Source organism: Pinus tabuliformis, chromosome 1_2, assembly GCF_031772625.1.
Source record: "Pinus tabuliformis cultivar Carrire ecotype Pingquan chromosome 1_2, CPIR1, whole genome shotgun sequence".
NCBI classification, from domain to species: Eukaryota; Viridiplantae; Streptophyta; class Pinopsida; order Pinales; family Pinaceae; genus Pinus; species Pinus tabuliformis.
In genome coordinates, this window is record NC_142298.1 from 1320212920 (window position 1) to 1320239515 (window position 26596).

The 26596-nt window shown below is 39.9% G+C and overlaps 1 protein-coding gene across 2 annotated transcripts in view; it reads left to right on the plus strand.

Moving 5' to 3' along the window:
- Positions 1–26270, plus strand: part of LOC149211084 (transcription initiation factor TFIID subunit 5-like) — a 339491-nt gene extending 313221 nt beyond the window's left edge. For both annotated transcript variants that reach the window (XM_089396907.1, XM_089396906.1), the window contains 3 exons: positions 25509–25604; positions 25712–25784; positions 25877–26270. In XM_089396907.1, coding sequence (XP_089253033.1) covers positions 25509–25604; positions 25712–25784; positions 25877–25930 — 223 coding nt within the window. In that variant the 3' untranslated portion in view covers positions 25931–26270. The remainder of the gene's footprint in view (positions 1–25508; positions 25605–25711; positions 25785–25876) is intronic.
- Positions 26271–26596: the final 326 nt, after the last annotated feature.

Sequence of the window (26596 nt, forward strand, 5' to 3'; positions counted from 1 at the left end):
ACGCTTTTCTAATAAATTCTTTAATCTTAAGCCCCAACTGAAATGAAAGTTACAACTTCCTAGAATTCTAGGAAAACATTCTTCTCCAACTCCCACTGGAAGGACGCCCCAACGCCCTAGTTTCTTCAGTGGTCAATTGAATGGATGCCCCAACACCCTAGTGAGCCTGAACTCACCTTAGCACCACCCAACCACCCTATAAAGACAAAAATTAAATACAAAGTGTGGACTCCCGTACCAGAGACAATTATCCACGATACAATATGATTTACAATGATTTTAATCGAACACCCAATCACACTATGACCTGCAACCCAACCAGGACATCATCCCAACAGAGACTCCTATACCTCCCAATAATGCCTTTTCGACTCTAGGCAGATTGACTCTTTTACAATAATGACTCTTCCAATGATGACACTTTTACAAATGACTCTTTTACAACTTTACAATGATGATTCTTAGCCTTGACACTTCTTCACAATATACGGATGGTTGTCATGTCTTCAAAGGATGTCCTGCTGCAATGCTTCCTTTGATTTGATACTTTTGCGCTTGAATTCTTGCTTGAAGTTGTACTTGAATCTTCTTCTACTTGCATATAAAATTTTTGTGGCGAAACCAATTCCCAAAACAAAACAAAATACCCTTCAACTTACCTCTCCCTGCAAAACACATGTAAGTGCATAATAATGAATAAATACAAATTAAAATTACAACGCATACATGAAGTGTGCTTGTCACTTTTGTTGTTGACTTGTTGCAGCAGTAGACAAAGACTCCCACTCTTGATATAAGCGTCGACTCTATGCAAGACTATATCCAAAACTGGCCTAAAGATATATACAATTAAAACTGATGACATACCCTAGACTTGTGATGGATCAAGTACAACAACAGAGACCATTCTATCAACTATGACAAGACAAGTAACATGAACTTACAACATCATATAGATTTAGCAGACTTGGTGTAGCATCAAATGTGTAGTATCAAGAATAGCACATCCGAAATGTGGTATCAAAACTAATTGTGACATATAGAGACATACAGATATAACCGAGACCTTGTATGTACTTACGTTGTCCTACAAAAAAATATGTCAGAGATGATACTCATATTTCAAATGTAAACACTAATCATACATACCTTGCTATAGGAGATTTACCCTTGATTGTTGATGTGTGGTCCTTACTGTAGTGATCCTTGAATGCAGTGTTGTGAAAAGCGCGATTAAATCGTGCTTTTTTCCCCATGCCGATTTAATCGCGCTTTTTACACGAAAAAATTGGTTATTTTTTTGCCGATTTTTTCCGAAAAAGTGCGTTTTTTTCGAAAAAGGCGCGATTTTTTCCGAAAAAAGCGCGGGGTTGCCGGGACAACACGATTTTATAATTTTTTTTTTGGTTTTTCATTTGGTCATTTGGGTTTTTTCATGCAATTTTTTTTGAATGAAACAAATAATTTTTGAGTGGGGCAACTTAATGATCAAGTCTAGGCCCTAGTATGGATATGCTATTCATGGTAATGTTAAATTCTTAAAGTAAAAGTGACATTCTCCTTAATCTTCATTTTCATCCTTTTACTTAAATTTTTAACATTACTATGAAATGACTCAGGTTGTTTGAGAGTGGTTCCAGCCTTATTGGATTTCATATGGAGAAAGTAGAATTTTAGATTTCATTTAAAATCCAGCAGACTTATCAGTTTTTCAGGATTTCAGGATTGGGAGATTGTAATGTTTCCAGGTGACACCACCTGCTCGGGCTACCCCTGCTACCAATAGAGGACGTGGTCTACCTCCTATAGCTCCTACTTCTAGTTCTTCAGCTTCTAGAGCACATCAGACTCCACTGCCATCTCCACCAGCACAGGCACCAACATCTACATCTAGAGGGAAAGGGAAAGCTGTGGCATTTTCTCGCAAGAGGGGCAAAGGAAATCAATAGGATTAGACCTCATTTTATTGTATATGACATTATGACATGATGAAATACATTATCATATTTTTTGTTGATATTTTGAGGTTGAGTTGGGACTCAGGAGTCAGGACTTACTATTCAGGACATGATTCAATGTTATGTGCGATTTTAGCACTAGAAATGATATTAAACATCTTATATATTAGTTTTTCTATCATATTTATGTGTCAATGTATTTATTTTATGTTGTAGATGGTTTAGATATTAAAAAAATTGAAAAAAAATGAAAAAAAAATGAATATTTTTGTACCAAACGATTTTTTCCCGCTTTTTTCCTATTTTTCCCTGATTTTTCCGATTTTTTCCGATTCGTTCCCTGCGCCGATTTAATCTCGCTCGCGCTTTTCACAACATTGCTTGAATGCATGCTTTTTTTTTTGCCTTATAGTAGCTTGATATTGAATTTGTTGTATCTATGTAATTTTGGATCTCCAGGGTCTAAAATTTCGTCCTGTGGTACCCCTCTGAGTCCTCTTTCCAACCCCATAGGTCTGATCAAGATTGGATTCTTCAAGAAAGAGTTATGCCCAATCTCCCACAATGACGCGATTATAGACTGGTTCAGTAGAGCGAACTTGTACGAAGTGCCACGTGTCACTGTTGCGACCTTTGGCTCTGAAAAGGATACTCAACAAACTACAGTTCGTCTTCTTTCTGTGGCTATTTACAAAATTTGAATCCAATGCTCCAAGAGAAAGTTATGACGATTTTCCCAATGTCACCTGTTTGACATGGAATTCGAGAGCCTGCAAAAACCTTAACTACCTTAGATCATATCTCCGAAAATATAGCGAACCAAGATCTGAAATTTGCATCAAGATTTCGGCTCGAATGGGTTTTAATTTCACCTTCTGAAGCTTGGCAAAAAAAAAGTTATAGTGAAAATGCCACAAGGACTTGTTGGAAGCCACAAAATCCCTACAAGAGGACGATATGAGGGTCATTATTTATATGAATATGTTGAGTTGAGAGGGTCCTCAACAAGTGAGCGTTGGAGGGATTTTAGGAGCAATTTTTTTATTATTAACTATTGACTATTCAATGACCACAACCAATTATGAGTGCCATGCCACAGCTCCATAGGGTTTTAGCCCACTAACTGGGGTTACTAACTTCAAACATGAATATCTCTCAAATCGTGAAGAATTACATGGCCTGCTATATATCAACAGAAACATCTCGACAAGTAGAATCCATATAGAAGATCCTTGACTCAGAATAGAGTAAGTTTCCAAGTCAAAATTCCCATGCAACATCGGGGTAGCCCCTGGTGCTGCTTGGGTTGACATCAATGACAACCACTGATCAACAACCTTCAACTAGACTTATGGCTGTTAGTCCTGTTCTAGTGCATGATACATGAAATAGAAAAACACAACTTTCACTCCTTTGTAATCGGGGGTGATCTAATTGAAGCTCCCTCTTGATCAGAGACTTGTCAAAGCTTCCTCTTAGCTAGGGACTCTTCTATACATCAACAACTTCTTCTTCGTGGGTCCTTCAGTTGCTTGATAAACTTCTCTTCTTGATGTCATGAAAGTTAGTTGAACTTCTTTCTTGTAGGGTAACTATCATCGATCACTTTCCTCCTTAGTTCATCATGTCATTCCTTTCTTCATGGAAAGTGGCCTTCTTCATATCGAGAACCTTCGTCATATGACTACTTCTTTCTTATCATGCTTCCTCCATTCATTACATGAATGCTAGTTGTACTTGTAAGTAGCCCTGCATGAACTTATATAGATATTACTCAAGAAATCAAATATATGATTAACTAAAATTGTACCTTACTAGGTGGCTCGTCATCATGACATCTTTCTATAGGTATCAACATCCTGCACACATATTGTTAATTTTTGGTATGTTCTATGCTTAAGAGAAATTTACTTCAATTTTCTTGTTAGCTCAATATCAATGTCCAGTTTAGCAATCACATTAGCATGATAGTAAAATGCAGATAGAACATAAACATAAACAGTAGAAGACAAGCCAAGACAAGAGGACACAAGATGTGGCACCAGCCAGGGACAAACCCCAATGTGGGGAAACCCTTCATCAATTCTTCTTATATTCTTCAATAGTTTAACAGAGAGAGAGATAGTACAAATTTACAAAACTGATATTTTATGACAGAAATAGTAAAGCATTGACAAGAGAAGTCAATGCTGGTCAAACAGGACATAATCTTTCTCTAAATGGCTTGGTCAAGCCTAGTCAACTTCAGCCTCCAATAGATAGCTCAATTAGCCCAAAAACTACATTGCTGGTTCTGCTCCTAGGAAAATCCTTCAACTCCTCAGAAGATCCTTCACATGGAAACAACAGGCTGCTACAATCACGATCCAATCTTGTCAACACTTTGACCCAACACTCCACAAAATGTTGTTGTCCTCCATTGTTTGCTTGCTCCTGCAATTCTGGTTAGGGCACAATATGCAACCTTTAACCCTCCATGCTATCAACAAATTAAGCCCTTCTAGAGCTGTGGTCCACCTAGGAGAGTCTCCCCTTATGCCATGTTGCCTCCTGCAAGCATTGTTCACCTCAACGCTGCCTTGGAACAACCTTAGCTGCTTGCTATGGCTTGCAGCCTAGCAAAGCAGCTAGTTGTAACTGCGGTATCCTCCAACAGGCCCAAACAGTCACCCCAAACAACAATATCTTACCCTCTCCTAAACTCGGCCTACTGCCCAACAAACTCAGCCCTAGAAATAACTAACTTCGGACCTGTTTTGACCACAAAACAGTCCCTCAACCCAATCTTGACTCCTGTCCAGCACTCGGCCTCCAAACAGACCTGTCCACGCTTTCCTAAAGCAGACCTTCTTCCATGTTGTCCCTTGACCTCTCCTTGCTGTGGCTAGGGCTTGCTCTTTGTTGCAGATCAGGCCTCTCTTTCCTGCGGATTAGGGCTCCTTTGATTGCGGCTAGATCTCCCTTTAATCTGTGGCTAGATCTCTTATTTAACTGCGGCTAGGGCTCTCCCTTTGACTGTGGCTAGGGCTCCTTAGATGACTGCAACTAGGCACCTTTGTGACCTTTCTTTCCACCACGTCCTCCTTGTGAGAGGACAAACCCAAACGAGTGGAGAGAGAGATCATGAGTGATATGCTTCTCAAATGACTTGAGGTCTCCTCTATTTAAATGCAACATTGAGGTTGAGCTGGCGGTAATTCGCTTGTTGGCCAACCTTGACAAATCGTCAATAATATAAATAAATTCATATCTCCATAAATACATGTTGGAATTGGACGCTTTTTAGAGCAATCCTACACCTCTCGGAGAGAGGAATCCAAGAAAAATATCAGCTGCCATAAATAAAGTGACCCATATGGAGTTTGGCCCTAGTTGCCAATTTTAACACATATTTACATGTCTCCCAAAGATATCCATTGTAAAGGGTCTTCATCCTTTTTAGACTTTCATCAGAGTCTTCATATCTTTCTAGGAGATTTCTTATTCAAATCATCTTGGTCTTTTGGATGTCGATTGCCTTCATCATGGTTGCATATCTCACGATCTCTTCATTCCTCACACATTCCATTCCTAGCAACTTTCAATCAGAGTTTTTCCATTGTAGTCAATCACATCATAGTTCATATGAGGACATATTATGTTGATTTCATCTAGTGTGACTTTTTTGCATGAGTCTTCTATCCAAGCCATTTGGGTAATTGGGGATCCATGTGAATCCAAAGCAGGGAACCACTCATGAAGCTTTTTGATAAACATTGATTCTTAAATATATGTGTTATGAGAGTTGTCGGGGTAAACTCAAAGATTGCGTTGAGAGATGCTTGTTTCACCCTACAAGCGTTGACATTAGGGCTCAATGAATAACAAGGGCTTCATTTTTCCAATGGAGTTGCCAAGATTGATATGTCAATATTGTCATATGGGGAACAAGGCACACGTCTTTGGTCCCTGACAACGATGCCAAAAATGTTACTGCTCAATTTAGCAGGGGTCCTAGGAGGGGTTCCTATGGGACTACTACTAGATCAAGTGGCAACAATGGGACAAGGACCCACTGTCACCTCAGTCGATGTCCCCTGCTCTTTACAAACTTTCACCGATGGGAGGAGTCTCAGTATGAGGGAAATCACTATGAATGATAAGTCAATGATTGGATAAGCAGTGATTTCTAGAGCCCATTCATAGGAGAGACTCAAATGATAAGGTTTGCTTGCTTTAGAAGCAAGGTGTGGGGCTCTCCAAGAAAGGCTCAAAGGAGGCTTAGACCTAGGGATTAGAGATATTTTTCTTGATAAGGGATACCCTAGACCTAAGATTCATAAGGGAAGAAGGCTTTCTAGGTGGCCTTGAAAAAGAATGAATGATGAGGGTATTGCGTTGATTTGGGGTAGCATCAGATGTGCTCTAGCCACGAAAATTGATGGAGAGGCTAAAGCACATGAGATCTCCAATACCCAGAAATGGTTTGGACAGAATCTAACCAGTTTGGGAGATATTAATATTTTTAATGGAGTCCCTAAGTTTAAGCTTAGGGAAAATAAAATATTAATGTGAATTAATATAAAACTATGTTAGAAGGGTCCAAAAGTCATGGATCAAGCCAGAGTTAATCTTAGCCATTGATTAGGGACTTAATCTCGGCCGTTGAATTGTCAATGAGAAAAGTATAAGAGGAAGCTTGAGGGTTACTTGGAGGACACACCAAGTTGATAAAGAATTTGATTTTCTAGGGCAGGGTTTGCTGAGGAAATCGAAGGAGTGATCAGAGTTGCAGTTGAGGGGCAGTGAATACAAAAGCAGAGAGGCAGAGATAGTACCGGGAGGATCAGTGCAAAAGCTGGGAGAGAGGGATGCAGAGCCAGCCAGAGGTTCAGCAGAGCTAGCCAAGGTTCACGCAGAGGCAGCCAGGAGCTGCGTAGTGCCTCAGAGAGCCATCGTGGGTGACGTAGAGGCTCTAAGGGCTGATGCAGTGCCTCCAGACACTGACGCGAGCTAGGGTAACATTGGGCAGATGTTGGGCCAAAAAGCGCTGACGCCAGTGTTTTTAAACTCGACTGACTCGGAACCGACTCGCTCGAGTTGGTCTGAGTCGGCCAAAAAAATTTCAACTCGGTTGAACCAGTTCGGCTGGCCGAGTCATTGCATGACTCGGCCGGCTCGGCCGAGTCTGTATCAACCCGGCCGGGTAAAACGTATTTTTTTTTATTTTTTTATGTTTTTCTTGAGTGTGGGGGACTCCAAATGGTTTTATTAATTGGTTTGTTGGTCTTTGGGGTCCATTCTCCTCTCCTAGTATTGATATGCTATTCATGCTATTCTCCTTAATCTTCATTTTCATCCTTTTACTTAAATTTTTAACATTACCATGAAATGAATTAGGATGTTTGAGAGTGGTTCCGGCCTCATTGGATTTCATATGGAGAAAGTAGAATTTTAGATTTCATTCAAAATCCAGCAGACTTATCAGTTTTTCAGGATTTTAGGATGGGGGGATTGCAATGTTTCCATTGAATTTTTTCATGTATTAGGGTATGGAACTCGTATTTAATCAAGAGCACCAACCCCTCTATGTACCTTGATGTTAGTGACATTGGTTGTCGAACTCCTTTGGAATTCGCTCCCAAACCAGGAGCTTCTGAAAATGTCGCTTCCGCTCCCGTTTTCGCTCTCGCTCCCCGCTTTCGCTCCCGCTCCCAAGTAACACTAAGCCAGATGATGTTGGCAACTCTAGCAGTAGCCAGTAGTACTGGTCACAGACTTTTGTTGTAGAGGCCATTTATAGCCTCCTTGGTTATGTGTTTTTGTTTTGATCTCTATATCATCATCGTGTATGTATTGGACAGTGCATTGGGTGCCATTTTGATATAATGGATATGTTCATGAGCCTACTTTGATCATATGTTGTCTTCTATCTATATTCTAATGCCATGTGTTTGGAAACATGAATGAAAATCTTTAAAATTATGTGTTTTTATAAAAAATAAATATTTAATGTATTTTTTACAATGACTGAGTCATTGAAATCGAGCCGAGCGAGTCGCTACCGAGTTGGAGTCGGAGTCAGAGTCGACCCTCGGCCGAGTCGGAGTCGGAGCCGGAGTTCTAAAACATTGGCTGACGTAGTCCCTAGAGGTTGACGTTGGGGTTTTTGTGGGGGAGATTGGAGCTGGGCACTGTTGGAGTGTTTATCGGGGGTTTCAGCGGGAATATCTGTCTCCGAATGAGAGGTACGACTACCGAGATTATTCTTTGTTGGGAGTGTTGGTTTTGGCACCCAGATTGTATTCTGAAACTGCTTAATAATACAAACCCTCAGATAGTTGCACCGGTTTTCCCACATTGGGTTTTTCCAAGGACATTGGTCCAAAAACAACTGTGTCACTTATGTGTTTGTTGTGTTTCCTTTAGTTGATGATCTTTAATATGTTGAGCATGTACTTGTATTTATTTTCAATATTTACATGGTAAATAACTTGTTAATTAATTAGAACAAGTAGGCAGAAATATATCAGAAAGTACATGAAGGATTTCTAACGGGTTAGACTTAGAAATTCCAACATGGTATCAGAGCAAAGTTACAGATCACAGAAGAACTGAAGACATCAACTGAGCATAGCAGCAACAACAGAAAACAATTGTCCCAAGTGACAGAAGTTGTTCCTAGCAAAGAAGCAGCAAGGAAGGGGTGACGTAGTGCCTGCGTCATCAAGTTTGAGCCGGGAAGAGGATCAGCGCAGTGGTAGAGGAGAGCAGACTCGACCTACACAGTGCCCGACCATCTTTCTCAGTCAAGAAGGATTGACGCCATGTGGCCAGGAGGTGCGGATTTTGCTAGTGCCAGGATTGCCCAGAGCCTTGAAGCTCTAAGCTTTAGTTTGCTCGGGCTTAGGAGGTTGTGGGTAAGTTGCAGAGTGAAGCTGGGGGACAGATGAGCAGGTTGCTGACATTCTCACGAAGCTTCTCGAGAATGTCAAATTATTATTCTTCCGAGAGAGTCTTGGAGTCGTGGAATGACCCTCTTATGAGCATCCCGTATGAGTTGGACATAGAGCTTTGGGAACTCCTGGGTGTGTGGGGTACTTCTTGGAGCTAGCTATGAGAGACCATAGGGTGAGTGGTCCACCTTCCCTTAGTGGTGCGCTGGATACAGGGTGAGTGGTTCACCTTCGGCTGTGATACCCCATTATGGTTGACATGTGTGTAGGGTGAGTGATTCACCTTACCCTACCCGGACACATGCATGTAGGGTGAGTCCGTCCCCTACAATTGACAGATGCATAGGATGAGTGGTTCATCGTCTCCTGCTAATGCCCCGACACACATTGTACCCATAGAGTCCGAGACTCATGGGAAGTACCTCTCATCTAGCCAATGAGTTGGGAAAAGATGGTTAGGGACCATAGCACTGCCGATGAACGTATTGTGTACTGTCGTACTCCCTATGACTAGGATGCATGGTGTTGGACAACTTGATTTGGGATCAAGGACTGACTTTAGTCAATGGAGAGTGGTATGATACACTCTCGATCACTTCTTCATTATCTCTTCATGGTTCAACAGAGCAGTGATGGCAAGATGGTACAGGATGACATGTTAGCATGATGATGGATTGGCAGGTGGAATTCTCCCTAGTTGAGAGGGAGTGTTAAAATTGCCAACTAGGGCAAAATTCCAACTTAGGACAACTCATATGATGGAGATGATTATTGCATTGGATTCCTCTTTTAGAGAGGTACAATTTTGATATAAAGATCATCTCATTCTAACAAGCAGAAATGGAATTATGAATTTATTTCTCCTATGGACAAATTGTCAAGGTCGGCTCCAGTCAAATGTAGGCTCATGAAGCCCAACAGATGTGTCTTTTCACCCTCAACGTTGTGTATAAATAAGAGAGACCTTTTCCTCATTTGGACATCATCATCTCATCACATCTTCTTCTCTCTCTTGATTGGGTCAAACAACATTGGAGGCTTCTCTCTTCTACTTCGCACGTGTGGTTGGGCAGCTCTTTCTCTTCTTTGCACGTGTGGCAGGAGGCCGAGTTTCTTCTGGGCAGAACAGGTCGAAATTGTAGAGCGTTGACCAAGGGGAGTTTGACGAACGTTGACCTTAGTTTTTGGGCCAAAATTTTTGCTTTTCCTAGGCTACATTTATTGGCACAGAAATTGAGGCATTTGGAGTGGTTTGACCAGCGTTGACTTCAGGCATAATTGGACTATTGTTTGGAGGATGTTTTGGGGCAGTGTTGACCATCGTTGAATTTTTGGTTAGGGCTGATTTGACTGCTGATTTAGCAGATCTGTTTTGGGCTTATATTTGTACTCTCTCTCTTTCCTGAACTATTGAAGAATAATAAGAAGATTTGATCAAAGGGTTTCCCCACATTGGGGTTTGTCCTTGGCATGCGCCACAACTTGTGTCCTCTTGTCTTGGCTTGTCTTATTCATATGATTTTATGTTCTATCTGCATTTACTGTCAATGTTTATAAGCTAAGTCACCTGACACGGGGATTCGGGACACGTAGGATTCGGGATTCGTGGTGTCGGATTCGGGACACGTTGACCCCCCGGAACAGGACACGTTAGGACACGTTATATATTATTTTATTAAAATATATATATATATATATATATATATATATATATATAATATATATTTAAAAATATATATATATTAAAAATTAGATATTATCATATTTCTTACACAAATTTTAATTAATGATACAAATTTATTGATTTCAAACATAGATCTTCATCTATAGCTATTAGCATGCATAGTACATACAAAATTCAAATAAATGTCAGTGGTACTGGTCACATAAATGATAAATCTATTAAAAATTTAAATCATGATTCATAATTCATAACTGAAAGACAACTTACAACTACAAGATAGTAAGATAAACACACTGACAACTGTAGTTTTCTCATTAAGTCATCAAATCAAAATGTGTTACATAGGTAGTGTTGGTGCAATGCCAATGGCAAATAGAAATAGAAAATATAAAACAACTACAGGTATACAAGCCTCAAGGCATCAATCAGCATCAGAATCGGCATCACTGTCCCCATCATCATGGTCCCCACTGCTCTCCTCTACATCCTCCTCCTCCCCTGTATCCATAGTCGCCTTTGCATCTGCTGGTATGGAGGCTGACCCCTCTAAGTCATCAAATCTAACAGGCTCTAGCACTGGATCATTGAGATCCATGTTGGCCAATGCTAACTCAACAATGGTGTCCAGACCCATATCATCAGGAACAGTGTTACTTGGGAGCGGGAGCGAAAGCGGGAGTGAAAGTGGGGAGCGGGAGTGAAAACGGGAGCGGGAGCGACATATTCAGAAGCTCTTGGTTTGGTGCTCTTGATTAAATACGAGTTCCATACCCTAATACATGACAAAATTCAATGGAAACATTGCAATCCCCCAATCCTAAAATCCTGAAAAGCTGATAAGTCTGCTGGATTTTGAATGAAATCTAAAATTCTACTTTCTCCATATGAAATCCAATGAGGCCGGAACCACTCTCAAACATCCTGAGTCATTTCATGGTAATGTTAAAAATTTAAGTAAAAGGATGAAAATGAAGATTAAGGAGAATGTCACTTTTACTTTAAGAATTTAACATTACCATGAATAGCATATCAATACTAGGGCCTAGACTTGATTATGAAGCTGCCAAAATGCTCTACTCCTTGCTGCAACAGCACAAATCACTTACCAAATGAAAATATTAATGAGCAAACACGCCATTTTCATACCCGCGCTGAGCTTAGCGAGTCCTGGAAACCAGACACGTGTCCTAAAATCGCGACACGCCCCTGAAAATCGCGACACGCCCTCGGACACGACGTGTCCGAAACGGACACGACGTGTCCGAAACGGACACGACGTGTCCTGTGATTTGGACACGAATCCGGACCGAATCGTGTCGGATTCGCCGGATTCGGGATTCGCAGGGGGTTTAGGACGAATCCGGTTTCCTAGTTTATAAGTTAATGTGATTGCTAGTGGATATAATTGGAATTTGTCATTGGGCTGCTAAAGTAACATTGAAGTAAATTGTCTCAAGCATGGAACATACCATTGCTATCTAAAATTAACATGTCCCCTAGGTCTCTTTTGGGATGTTAATGTTGCACCCTAGTCCAATGGGATCTCTTTTACTAACCTATTGGTTTTAGGGATGGTACTACATGGGAAACCCTAATTTTGGTTGCGTGGTCCCGTTCCCTGATTTGCATATATTGCTCCCCTTCCACTCATTACACCCCCAATCATTTCTCCTCCCACCTGGGTCCACATAGGGTCAGCAACCCCCTCTCCTTGCCTCACATCTTGGGTCGGGCCTGGAATGATGCTCGAAGGTTGATCCAGCGAAAAGAAAAAAAAAGAGCATAATTGGCCACATTCAACAAGAAATTGTACTACAAAATGCAAAAGATGGTCGAGACAAAAACATTTAGCATGTGGGCAAAAGCCATGACATGAGCTCTACCCCATTCCATGGCCATCACCTTGGTTCCTACATGGCCCTTGATGAACCTCCTTTATCATTTAGGAACCCATGATTGTCCCAACCCCCAGTGATCGATGAACTGCCCCACCTTATAAGGGGGTTAACTAATTAAAATCATAAAAAGGCAAAAGGCATATGAAGAAGGGTGGGAAAATCAAGGTCGGGGTAACTCATGCACTGATTGCACCCTCCTACACATTATTTACACAAGTGTGGGCTTCCCTTTTATTAGCGACCCTTTTACCATGGCATCTGATCCAGGTTGTCCTCTTTCATTCCCTACTCCATTCCATCATTATGCCACATGCCATCACTATTTGAAGGATATACCACGGACATACCACCCCCTTTAGGGCTAGAAACCACCTAATAGGATGCTTGGTTAACCCTATTTGGAGTTGGGAGACATTAGCACATGAAGCCGACTATGCAAGGGCATGCCATTATGAAGTGCTGACTTGTTATCCATGGTTTATAAACTCTTTTACTTGATTTCTTTAATGACTTGGTGTGCTGGAAGGCACGAGGATGCATTGGATCTTGTGCAAGATTGCACGTGGTTTCCATTTGGGTATGGTCTCCCTATACGGGGTCCTAACCCCAAAGGGCTACATTGGCACATGTAGGGTGTGTGTAGAGAGCCACGGGCCTCCATAGCAGCAAACAACACTCCATGGATCCCCATAGCCATTCAAAGATTACTCGTGGTTCACTTATTAGACAAGGAAGATGCACCTTGTTAATCTAGGTTGTCATTGATGTCAATATGGCAATATTCTGGACAGTAAACAATGATGTGAAGCCAAGTAGAGCAGATCCATGAAGCAACAGGAGTATGTCAATATGGAAATATTCTAGGATACTAAATGATGATATGAAACCAAGGAGAAACAGAGTAGATCCATGAAGAAACAGGAGCAAGAAGCCAAGGAGTAAGGACATCAGGAAAGCCAAGCCATGAGTAAGAGTTTGTTAACGTAGGAGTTAACAAAGGAGGCATATCAAAGCTATCGCTTATGCTTAAGAGTATCGCAGAGTATCAGAGGAGTTAACACATCAGAGGAGTATTGCAGAATATCAAAGCAAGAGAGGCATATCGGAAAAGATATCAGAAGCCATCAAGGTATGAAGGTATTAGAGAAGTTCATTGAAAGACATTGCAAAGCCAAAGGAAGACCTATTGGAGCAAGAGGAGCCATATCGGGAGTATCGCATGTATTATATGCCCAAGAAGTCCCGCAAAGAGGAAGAAGTCATCAAAAGAGAAGGAACAAAGAGGAACACGCATTAGGAGGAGAAGCTAGCGGAAGAGCAGTTAACAGAGGAACCATATCATGAGATATCGGAGGAATATTAGAGAAGAGCTATTGGAGCAGTGTATCGGAAGCCATAGGAGCGACAAGCCAAGAGCAGATAAGAGTGGAGCAGTATATATATATATATATATATATATATATATCAGAGGTGTTAGTCGTGGAGGAAGGTAGTTTTTAAACAAAAGAGGGTTATCGGGTGAGAAAGAAGTGGTAAGTGGTATTGAAGGGTGAGCACCCGATTCCACTAACCACGCGACAAGTAGCAGCGAGGAGGAGAGAGGAAACCGCTTTATCGGGCGGTTAATCCCCGTGCTTGTTGTCTACTTGAAATCGTTGTGAACCATCAGATCCATTGAGTGCAGATCGACGGTGGAGGATTGTCGCACAAGTTTGATTGATCAGGCTAAGAGACAACCGTCGGATCGAGTGCCAGATCAACGATCCTGATTTAATCGGAGACCGGAGAAAGGAAGGAGCTGTGTTGCGGAGGTGTCTTTGATGTGCGGACTCGACAATTTATGAACGCGGTTCATTATTATTTGAAGTCCGGCTCATGTGTTCGGAGCGGGGTTTTCCCGTCAACCGTTAGATCTGATGGAGGGAAATCTACGGTGGAGAATGAGCCTAATAAATGTAAGCATCGATAAACGCGCCAAGGCTATGGAAAAGCGGAAAATGTAAGTTTCCGTGTGTTTGTGTATATTCCCATTATACGAGGGTTATAATAGAATTAAAGGGGATAAAGGTTTATGGGTTAAGTTTACGCATAAACAATGTTAAGAGAGGGTTTTGTGGTTAAGTCTGATATATCAAAGCAAAGTGTGAAGTTTGATTATATGCAGCTTAAGCATATCGGGAGTTATGTATCGCAGCCATGTCACGTTAAAACTGCGATAGCGATATGTATGCTGACCTGACTACACCATTGCAATATGATTTAATATATTATCGCATCCACCATATCGCAAGCCTCTCGTAAAGCCTTGCCACATTGAAAGCGCCGATTGCGATAAGGCTGTGGACCCGACGGACTTATTAAAAGCACTTTATTGTTATATCGCATCCATCTCATATCGCAAGTCGTGAAGAACTATAACTATGCTAAGTTGCAGGAAACGTGGCCCTAGGGGGCGTTTCGCTAGGGGAAACGAAACGAAACGCGTTTCCCCGTACCGTACGGCCTGGAAACACGTTTCCGGCCGTACGGCCACGTTTCTCGAAATGGAAACGTGGCCGTACGGCCGGAAACGCGTTTCTAGGCCGTACGGGTCCCGTTTCCCCAAAAAAAACATTTGTTTTTAATTTTTTCTTTCTAATTTGTTTTTAAATTTTTTTAGGGTTTCCAGGATGTTCTAGAAACCATTTCTAAAGTTATAAAAGAGCAGTTTCTCTCATTCTCTCATCACACTATTCAGCAAGTCGTTTCTCTTGGAGATTGGTAGTTGTTTCAGCTAGGGTGTTTTGAGCAGTGAGCAAAGTAGATTTCAGCAGCAGGAGAAAGAGATTTCAGCAGCAAGAGAAAGAGATTTCAGCAGGAGATTTCTGTAGCAGCAAATTTGGCTCAGCTACAGCCATATTTCTCTTCTCTTTTCTGGCATTTCGGGGTAGTTTCAACCACAGAAAATTAATTTGGGTAAGCCACGTTCATTTTGTTAGTTTTTTCTTACTATTTCTTCAATTTTTCTAGGGTTTATGCAGCCAAAAATATGAAAAACGTTTTTTATTTATAGATTTGTTTTTTAAATTTATTTTTGCAGCAGATTTGGCTCAACTACAGCCATATTTCTCCTCTTTTCTGGCATTTTGGGGTAGATTCAGCCACAGAAAATTAATTTGGGTAAGCCACATTCATTTCTTAGTTTTTTTCTTACTATTTCTTTAATTTTTCTAAGGTTTATACAGCCAAAAATATGAAAAACGTTTTTATTATTTACAGATTTGTTTTTTTAATTTATTTTTGCAGCAATGGCTTCCAGCCAAAGTGCAGCTGCAACTTCAAACCCTAGGGCCAACCCAAGGGCTGAATATTATCCTCTTTGGAGGCAAGTGACGAAGCTTCAAAGATGTGGAGGTGGTGGCTCATGGGAATGGCGATGCAATCTTTGCAATAATACGTACAAGGGCTCCTACCCAAGAGTGAAGGCGCATCTATTGCATGGAGGAGGACAGGGGATTTCAGGTTGCACAAAAATATCAGATCCGTTGGTAAGGAGGGCATATCAAAGAGAGCAAGATGAGGCGGATGGTACTAAGAGAAGGCATGATGACCTTACTCAAGCTCCATCTAACATTGAGCCAAGGATTGTAGCTGAAGCAAGAAAGAGGAGAGCTGGTCACACTCAAGAACATGAACAACCAGCACCCAAAAATACCAGAGGCTCAGGGGCATCCCATTCAGTTCAGGATAGCAGAATTGCTAGATTGGTGAATGTGCAAGCAAGAGAAGAAGCTGATTCCAGAGTGGCTAGGTGCATTTATGCATGTGGTATCCCATTCAATGTTGTTCGCTCTCCTTACTGGCAAGATATGATAAGGGCAGTTAACAAAGCTCCTCAAGGGTACAAGGGGCCCAACTATGAGAAGTCAGAACCCAGCTTCTCAAAAATGAGAAGGAACTTGTGGAGGACATTTTAGCTCCAATTCGTTCTTCCTGGAGTAGCTCTGGGGTTACGATAGTCTCAGATGGTTGGACAGATATGAGGCACACACCATTGATAAATATCATTGCCACTTCCCCCAAAGGAGCAATGTTTATCAAGGCAAAAGACTGCTCAGGAGAGGTGAAAGATGCACAGTTCATTGCTGATGTTATTATAAAAGCTATTGAACAAATAGGGCCTAACAGGGTGGTGCAAGTTATCACGGATAATGCACCAGTTTGCAAAGCTGCAGGTTTAATTATTGAGGGGAGGTATGACCACATCTTTTGGACACCATGCATTGTCCATAATCTGAATCTGGTCTTAGAGGAGATCGACAACAAAGTTTCCTGGATAAAGGAAGTCACAGGGGAAGCAAGGGAGATTATCAAATTCATCACCAACCACCACCAGTCTCAGGCCATATTTCGAGAGTACTCCAAATTGGAGTTGTTAAAAGTTGCTGAGACAAGATATGCCTCAAACTTCGTGATGTTGCGCCGCCTTGTTGAGGTTAAGCATGCATTAGTTTCTATGGTGGTGAGTCAACTTTGGATTGAGTGGAGACAAGCAGATTCAGAGCGGGGATCTATGGTGCGTAGATTGTGCCTTGATGAGGATTGGTGGAGCAAGGTAGATTTCTTGCTAAAGTTCACAACCCCTGCATTTGAGCTTCTCTAGAGTGCTGACACTGACCAACCTTTCTTGGGAGAGGTATATGATGGCATGGATTCCATGGTTGAGAAAACTATGGAAATCATTTCGCAGGAGTCTCCACAACTTCTGTTTGTTGATGATCATTTTGCTGGTTTGATCAAGAAAATCATTGTTGACAGGTGGAACAATTTCAATACACCATTGCACACTTTAGCACATGCTTTGAACCCCAAATTTTATGATGAGGAGCTTATTGCTAAAAGCAATGGGAAGAGGAAGGCACCCCATAAGGATAGAGAGGTGGCTACTGGGGTGAAAAAGGCACTTATGAGAATGTTTCCTTCTCATCTACATAGGGAGGTAAAGGAGGAATTTGCCAGTTTTGCTGCAGGAATAGATGATTATGCAGATATATCAGCTTTGGAGGAGAGAAGCACCATGAATCCAGTTAGGTGGTGGATTTGTCATGGAGCAAATGGTGTACATTTGCAAAGCCTTGCCATTCGTATTCTTTCGCAAGTGGCAAGCTCTTCATCAGCAGAAAGGAATTGGAGCACTTATGGTTTTATTCATTCTGTGAAGCGCAATAGGTTGGGCTCACAGAAAGCAGAGGATCTTGTTTATGTGCACTCCAACCTTCGCCTTGCATCTCGTAGGGGTCCAGAATACAACAGTGGTCCTTCTAAAGAATGGGATGTGGATGCAGAAAATCCTGATTTGGATCTCTCTCTTGCTGCCCTGAATATTGAGGACGATTCTGGAAGTGGAATTGGTGCATCATCTTCTTCAGCACCACCATCCACTGTTGAGCATTCTGCTGCTTCTACTTTTGATGAGGATTGTTATGATGAGGATTAGTCTTTTGTGACTTGTCTCTATAGTTCTTGCAGCCTTATAGTCTTTATTGTACTTGCAGCCTCATATACTAATATAAATAAAGGCTGATTTTGGATTTTCCAGTTCCTATATTTTTATTTTCATTATGTGATTATTCATGACTCATGAGTAAATGTGATGTAAATTTAATCTTAATGTTTAAGTAAATGTATCATTAATGCTTTATGATTGCACATATATATATTAATAATTTTTAAATATTTTTAATATATATATATATTATTATATATATTCACGTTTCCCCGTTTCCAAAATTTGGGGAGGTCGCGTTTCGTTTCGCTTCCCGTTTCGGAAACTCGTTTTCGTTTCTCCGTTTCGGAAACTCGTTTTCGTTTCTCCGTTTCGTGCAACTTAGTAACTATGACAACACCAATTGCGATATACTACACAGACCCGATAGCTCCATTATAAACCGCCCTAATGTAATATCGCATCCGCTGTGTCGCTAGTCTCTAAGGGATGTTAAATCCGCCGATTGCGATGGAGCTATGGACCTGACGGAGTTATTAACAACAGTTTATAATCATATCGCATCCAGTAGGGGCAATCAGTAATCGGCCATCAACGATGTTATAGACATGACTTATAAAAGACCTCCTGAAAGCTGCGATAGTGATTGTGACGTGGCATGTGGGACCTCGTGTTGGTACAATGTCTCCAATGAAATCCTCCATAAATAATGATTGAGTCTATTATATAAATATTAAAGAAAAAAGGGCCTCTTTGATATTGTTTAATATGCAACATTTCTTTGTAATTCGACCTTTCTTCTGAATTTACGTATCCTGTGGGTATTGGAACACTCGAATCGACAGAGGAAGCCATGGACCAGGAAGCCGAAGAATCAGGCGAGCGTAGATGGACGAGCGAGCACAGAGGAAGCTAAAGCGACCAGAGGAAGGAAGCCAAAAGGTCGAGCGAGCGTTGAGGAAGCCGAAGCTCAAGTGAGCAAGGAGGAAGCCAAAGGTCAGCATATCAGGCTTATATAACAGAGAAAAAAAGCGGTTGTGGTTGGCGAACTGGAAGAAAGGAAGAAGTGGTAGGTCCAGCAGGACAGGATGAAGCCGAAGGTCCAACAGGACAGGAGGAAGCTGATGGTCCAGCAGGATAGGAGGACGCTGAAGGACGAGCAACTCTATTGATTGGATTCACCTTTGAAAAGCTTAGACCAATGTTGGGTTAATCAGGTACATAACGCAACCTAAAGAACAATTCTGTGAAGGGATAAATAAAGTTTCATCTAACATAGCTTGAAGGGAACAGTAACTAGCACCAGCATTGAAGCAAATGTGATTAGGTTTTAAGTGAGAAGTGAGAGGTTGAGTGTTAGAGGGGGTTTGAGTGTATCCGCGTTCAACAGTTAATCGGGTATTTCTTTGTATTCCCACCTGGCCCCAGAGTTGCACCATACACTTGGCAGATGATCTAGGACGTGCATGAGGATGTGGCATCACCTACACCATCATCCTAGCCCTTGCAAGTGATCGATAGGCATCTTCAATTTGTTTGGTGACCCATGAGGACACTTGTGTGTGCCCACATGTCATTTGGAGCACCACAAGTTATTACAAGCGGCCAACCCCTGGTCCACTGTTTTTGGGAGTTCAACTACAGATTATGGCACATATGGACTCCATTAGGCCTCCTCCAAGGCCCAACGCCATGCTCTATTCATTATTCGACCTCTTGAGAGGCTTATTCTTTTGTTTATGAGCTAGTTTGGTGGGCTTGTCACCAAAAGTTAGTTATTTTGCACATTATTTTATTGTAGGGGCTAATGCAAGCCTAATTAGCTAAATCAAACTCATTAGAAGTGTATAAATACGAGTTATGTGAATTCATTTTAGGATCATCACTTGGATTGGATCATATCTTCTTGTGAGATTTTCGCTATCTTTTGAGGATGAGACTTTTTGGATGAATGGATGAATTTTGATGTTTGGTTATTCTTCTTTGTTTTGGAGCTTCTATGATTGGAATATCTTGGTGATTGGATATATTCTTCTTACATGTAAGTACTATGTTAATGCTATTTTGATTCTTTATTTTGTTGCATTTATGATATTGGGATTTTTTTTATTCTAGGGTTAATTTGTTGTTTTTCCTGGAACAAAATTGTGGAAATTAAATCTCTAAATACTGTTGTATCATTATTGGGCCATGTTTGAATGAATCAATTTTCCTAGACACATCCTTGTCTTGACAAGTCACCAAATATTGTTGAACGAAGTATAAATGACCTTGAAGCTACTTCCATTAAGCCTTAATGCCCAACGAAGTTGTCTTTTAGGCCTCCTTAACAAGTGGAAATCAATCCAATCTCTAAATCTTCCACGACTCCATCTCTCCCAAAGGACAAAGCACTGGTCCTCCTCCATTGATCACTTTAAAGCTTATTTCTTTCACCTTCCCCTCTTTCTCTAGGCCTAACCTACATAAGTCACCTATGGCATCAATTATCTCACAATCTAGCCATCCAAATACTTTGATTGTTGGTCAACAACTATGCTGGTGTGTCCTCAAGAAGCCCTCCAAATTTCATGAGATTTCGACGATGGGATTTTGAGATATCGCAAGCCCTAGTTCGAAAACCAATCCTTGCCCTTGGTTTCCCTTAGGCTAGAAACCTCATTGAGATCCTTGCATTGCCTTTCATTGAAAATTCATTCCTTGATCCCTTTCCCCTCCCTAATTAGGTCAAGTATATCATTGGTTGCTAAATCCTATCCTCTTGACCTAACCTTGGGTCCACTTAGTCCCGTGTGGTCCCATGCACTATCAAGGTTAATTCTTCAAAGATCACTTGGAACCCAAGTTTCCACAAGAATTATAGGGGTTAGGGATCTCCTTTATAAGGCACATACTCGAAACCTAAACCTTGAAATTTTCCCCAAACCTTCCTAGAGAGCCTTCCATCTTGTCTTCCAAGACAAGCAAGCCACAGTCTTGAGCCTCTTTTGTGAATAGGCTTCCAAGATCACCCTTCATCCTATCTTTGATCTATTCATATTTGTGATCCTTATCATACTGGGTCTCCTCCCATCAGTGTAAGTCCGTAAAGAGTAGGGAGATTTAGCTAAGGTGACAGTGGGCTATTGCTCCATTGTTTCCCTTGACCTAGCAATTGTTGCTTTAGGATTCCCTCCGAGGACCCCTGCTAGTTTGAGCGGTAACAATGCCAATGCCCTTGACTTCATATTTACCATTATCTCCAAGATCAACCCTTTGAGCCATCTTCTTTTCAACCAATTTAGAGAGATGATCACGATTCCTAGTCATGTGCCTACATGCACTTCTGTCCACCAACCATATTTCATCATGTCTTGCAATAGAACCTATAAAAGTAGAATAAAATGCGTATTCATCATCATAATCATTCTTTCTAGCCATCCTCTTATGAGATGATTCATTCAGATCAACAACAAAAGCATGATGCTTCCCTTTCCTTTTTCAATCTCCACTCATTTGATAGTCATCCCTTTAATTTCTTTGAGGACATTAATCTTGATAGTGACCATTGTTGAAAATGTAACTAGGTTTGGTCTTCATAATTATCATTGTACTTGTATCAATATGTATTTCATGTAAAAATCATTAGGGGAATTTTGAGGTCTAAAATGGGTCTCCTAAGGAAATTATAAAATAATAGTGGAAATAATAAAATAAGATTAGATTACATCATCAAATTTTAGAGGGAAAAAGAAAAAACTATTTTTTCAACTCGTATTTTGAAGTTATATGCCTATGGATTTACTCAAATTTCGAGTTGGAACACTCATTGGATCCAGAATTTGTTTCCTCATCCAAGGAGTATACATGTTGCATACTTTCGATGGGACTTGCTACACGAAAAATGACAAATACATGAGAAACGTGATTGAAATCATGTTTTTAATGTATTTCTCATTTTTCGTGTAGCAGGGTCCATCAAAAGTATGCAACATGGGTACTCTTTGGATGATGAATTAAATTTTGCATCCAATGAGTACTCCCACTTGAAATTTGAATAAAACGTTAAGGAGATAAGTTGAAATTACGAGTTGAAAAAATAGATTTATTATTTTATTGTTTTTTAATCTTTTTACTTTTTTACTCCAAAAATGGTGAATCATCCCCCATGGTTGACATCATCATCTTCATCCTATTGGTTCTTATAAATTTTATTTCCATTGAAAGTATGCAACATGGGTGCTCTTTGGATGATGAATTAAATTTTGCATCCAATGAGTACTCCCACTTGAAATTTGAGTAAAACGTTAGCGAGATAAGTTGAAAATACGAGTTGAAAAAATAGATTTATTATTTTATTATTTTCTAATCTTTTTACCTTTTTACTCCGAAAATGGTAAATCATCCCCCATGGTTGACATCATCATCTTGAATCCTATTGGTTCTTATAAATTTTATTTTGGTTGTACATTTTTCTTAGGAGGCCCATTTTGACTTCAAAATTCCTCTAATGGAAAAGAGGAAAAATAAATTAATATTATTATTATTTTCATTAGTCAAAACATTTTCCTCATGTTTCTAGGGTTTATTGAGTAAAAAAAAGAAAATTTGTCACGAGTGAAGTCCCATTTGGACTATTTGTAAGAAAATAAAAATATTTTATTTGGAGTCAAAAGAGTCCATTTGTCACCCACAAGACCAAGTCGGCCTTGCCTAGACAAGTCGACCTAGAAGAGCCATCTATTTGACATTCTAGACAACTATAAATAGAGGATGCTTCGACCTTATTTGATCACTCATCACACATTGATTTCTGTGTCAAATAGAAGAAGAGAAAGAGCAAATTCAAGGGAGAGAAAAAAAAGTCAAAGGAAAGAGAATTCAAGTACTTCGCTTTCTTTTTGTTCAAACGTGCAAAGATTTTGTGAAATTCCAGGTTTGCAATTTAAGGTTTGACTGGTGTTGACTTTCGTTGACTTTGACATGGTGAAGAAGCTTTGAAGGAGGGATGAATTGGGTCTATGTGGCAGTCTTTGTCTTGGTCCTTGGTCTTGGATATCTCACTTTGATCTGATTCTGTAAGAAGATGAATTGTTTGGGTTTTCCTCCTTGTGGGGTTTTTCCCCCGGCTACATCTTTGTGTTCTGTCTTTTGTGATCTTCATGTATTTTATATTTTGGTAATTTCTTGATGAAGAAGACATAATAAAAGTAACAAAAATCAACAAATATCCACAAGTAATTATCAAGCAAGAGGAATCAACCCTAATGTACTAGCATATTATTTTTTGAACAACCATAAGCTTGACAATGATATCACTAAACATTTGTCAGATCTCTTCTATTTTGAGAGGGAGGAGGAGGTCCTCTTTGCAGAGCAGGTTCTGTTCTTAGAGCAGATCGTGGACAGATCTTAAATTTGGTCTTCTACCAGAACTTTGAAATCTTCCAAAATTAGGTCTTCTTCTATTACTCTTAGAATGAGCTGCAAAAGCTTCTTCACTTGGATCTTCAATCTGGCCTCTAGAAAGGAGTCTTGATTCTTATTGTGTGCAGGCAGCCCACAACTTATCAAATGAAGGTGCATTTTCTCTTCCACAAATGCTTGATGCAAAAGGATCCCATGATCTAGGCAAACCACCCAAAGCCACAACTACCAATTCTTTGTCGGATACTTCTTCACCAATGGCCTTGAGTTGATCTCTTATTTGAGAAATTCTAACGAAGTATGATGCCACAATATCATTCTTTGTCATCTTGATATTGTGAAGTTGACCCCTCAAATTTATAGATTGATTGATGTTGTTGATTGTGTACAATCCAATGATGGCCCTTGGAAGTTTGATGATCAACAATATAGGGAATTGGATAATCCCTAGCAGATTCTATAATGATGTTTCTTGCCAAGATGTAATGTTTCTGAAATTTATCTTTTCCTGCTTTGTCAGCTGTTTCAATAACTTTTCCTGTAACAATTCCCAAAGCCTTGTGTCTTGCGAGTACTAGGTCAATCCTTGCCTTCCATTCCCTGTAACTAGTAGCTCTTTCAAGCTTGTTCTCTACCTTCATGAAGGAATTCATGATGAAGATGACCAACCAAAATCAAAAGATGAACAATCCCAAACTCTTTAAGGTGCTCTCAATGCTTCTTCAAGGTGATCTCACAGCTCTTTCCCTTCACCAAAGCTGTAATTCCATGTTGATTTTCTAGTGCAATCAAGATTAGTATAGTTTTCAAAAAATTGATAACTACTTCCAATGATACAATTTGTCTTCTTATAGCATGCAATCATTAAGCAGGTACACATGAAAAACTTCAACCATTCACTTTTTACAATAGAGCAAATAGATCACATTAAACAGTCACGAGAGACAAGAGACCCCAAAAATTACGCTCACAGCCGGGGCAAAACCCACAAGGGGAAAACTCAACCAATATTTCCTTATGAGAGAGAGAATTCAGTTCATCAATAGTACATCAGAAAATTTCAACAAGATTCCAAACCTGACCTCAACAAATACAAAGTCAAAAGCGGTCAATGAGGAGAGAGAGAAAATGTCAAAGTCTGATCTGCAATAGAGAGGCTGAATTTCGGCCTGTGAAAGCTTTGAACAGGAGGCCAGAATTCAGTCAAAGCCTCAGTCAAATGTACCTCCGAAATCCTCAGTCAAAGCCTATGTCAAGCCTGCGGTCAACGCAAGTCAACGAGTCCAGAAACAGAGATGTAGGTGTGGTCAAACAGATTCAACAGATTCCTGGAACATTCGGCCTCCAAGACAGTCAAAGAGATTGGTCAAAACAGAAGCAATTTTTCCAAGTCAACATTGGTCAATCAAAAAAAAGGTAGGCTGGTCAAGGCAAAACAGTATCTCCTTCTGTCTCCTTCGCACATGTTGATGTCTTCTCTCTACCTCAGATCGAATGTGATGTGATGAGATGATGCCAAATGAAGTCCAACTATGTCTTATTTATATGTGTCATAAGAGGTGGCCTTTTCCACATGTGGGGCGGACTTGTTCATCATTAGGCCGACTTGGTTAAATGTCAAAATATGAGTTTTTTATCCATGATTTTCCAATGAAAATACCAAACATAGCTACCCAATTTTCAACAGTTATCACACAAATATCTACAATATCTTGAATATGAGAATATCCATCATAGGATAAATACTTATATTTAAATGTTTGAGTACAAAAGTGATATGGTCGAATACAATAAGGGACCCTGTGTAAATATTAGGCAGGGCCGCCCTTTTGTAAGGAGTCATGTGCTTTGAAATATTCCCTTTCATAATTATTATTATCAATTATTATTTGTATTATTGTACATTTATGTTCATAACAGTGAAGCAGATTTTACTAATTGTAATGGTAGAAACTAAGTGTTATTAGTGTTACAAACTTATGTCCTACAATAATGCATTTATTAGTGGATAAATGAAGCTGACTATAACGCAGCATATACATAAATAATCAAAGTTAATAAGAGCAAATGAGAAATATATCCATGCTTTCTAGAACTAATACTGGTACTCAATGGAGTCAACTGATCTCGTGGTTATGATAGTTGTGAAGGTTCAGTATTAGCATCTGGCTCTGCAGACTGTACAGTAAAATTATGGGATGTCAATGCAAGTTCAAGAGCACCACGAGCAGAAGAAAAGTATGTCTTTGTTTCTCTCTTGATGCTGATCATGCTGGTATTTGTTTGATGCCCTAGCTGTTTTTGAAAATTGAGTAAACTTCAAAATATTGTGCCTTTTATTTCAGAGCTGGAGCTGCACACAGATTGCGGCTGTTGAAGGCTCTCCCCACAAAGTCTACTCCTGTTCATGCATTACGAGTAAGATTGCAACCCTCGTGTTTTCTTTGAGAAAGAATTTATTTTATTGTTAATACTGATTTATGCTCCTTGCATGTTATTGCTTTGACTAGTTTTCGAGGAGGAACCTCCTTTTTGCAGCTGGGGCATTCACAAGGAACCCATAAAGGTTATGTCAATACACAGTTTTGCGAATTTACTATTGTTTGCTGGTGTACATTTGAAATAGAAAATATCTTCAGGCAACACAGATGTCATTATCATTATTTTTTAAACATAATCTTTGATGTTTATTCATTCAATATGAGAAAATTGTTATATTCATGAAAATGAGTTATTCTCTAACATCCATTTTTAGCTTCGGGCTAGCAAGAAAATATTACATTATTTCACATTTGAGGTCTTCCAAATTCCGTTGGTGTGAACCACACGCCTTTATTTCCATGATTTCCTACTGTGGTTTAGAAATTATCTTAATCAATTGCAACTTAACCATATTAACTTTGATTCTGTTTTATAACTTTGAAAGTCTAAATGGCTTGATTGCTTTCACCATCTTCTTGTTGATTTTTTGACAAATTGTTCTTAATTGTAATTGCACCGAGAGTAGCTAGGTGCATGTATTACCCAAGTAGATGTGTCATGTCCGTAATGTTAATAAACCAAGTTGAAAAAATGAAGTCCTTAAAAACGAAAGGGTAAAAATTCGCTGATGATAATAATAAAAAACTAAAAGACAGTATCATAATATGATAAAAACAAAAATTAAATAAACCAGCATAGATCCATCTTAACCATGACTTTTTTAGCATTGAGAGAAATTCTTTGGGGTA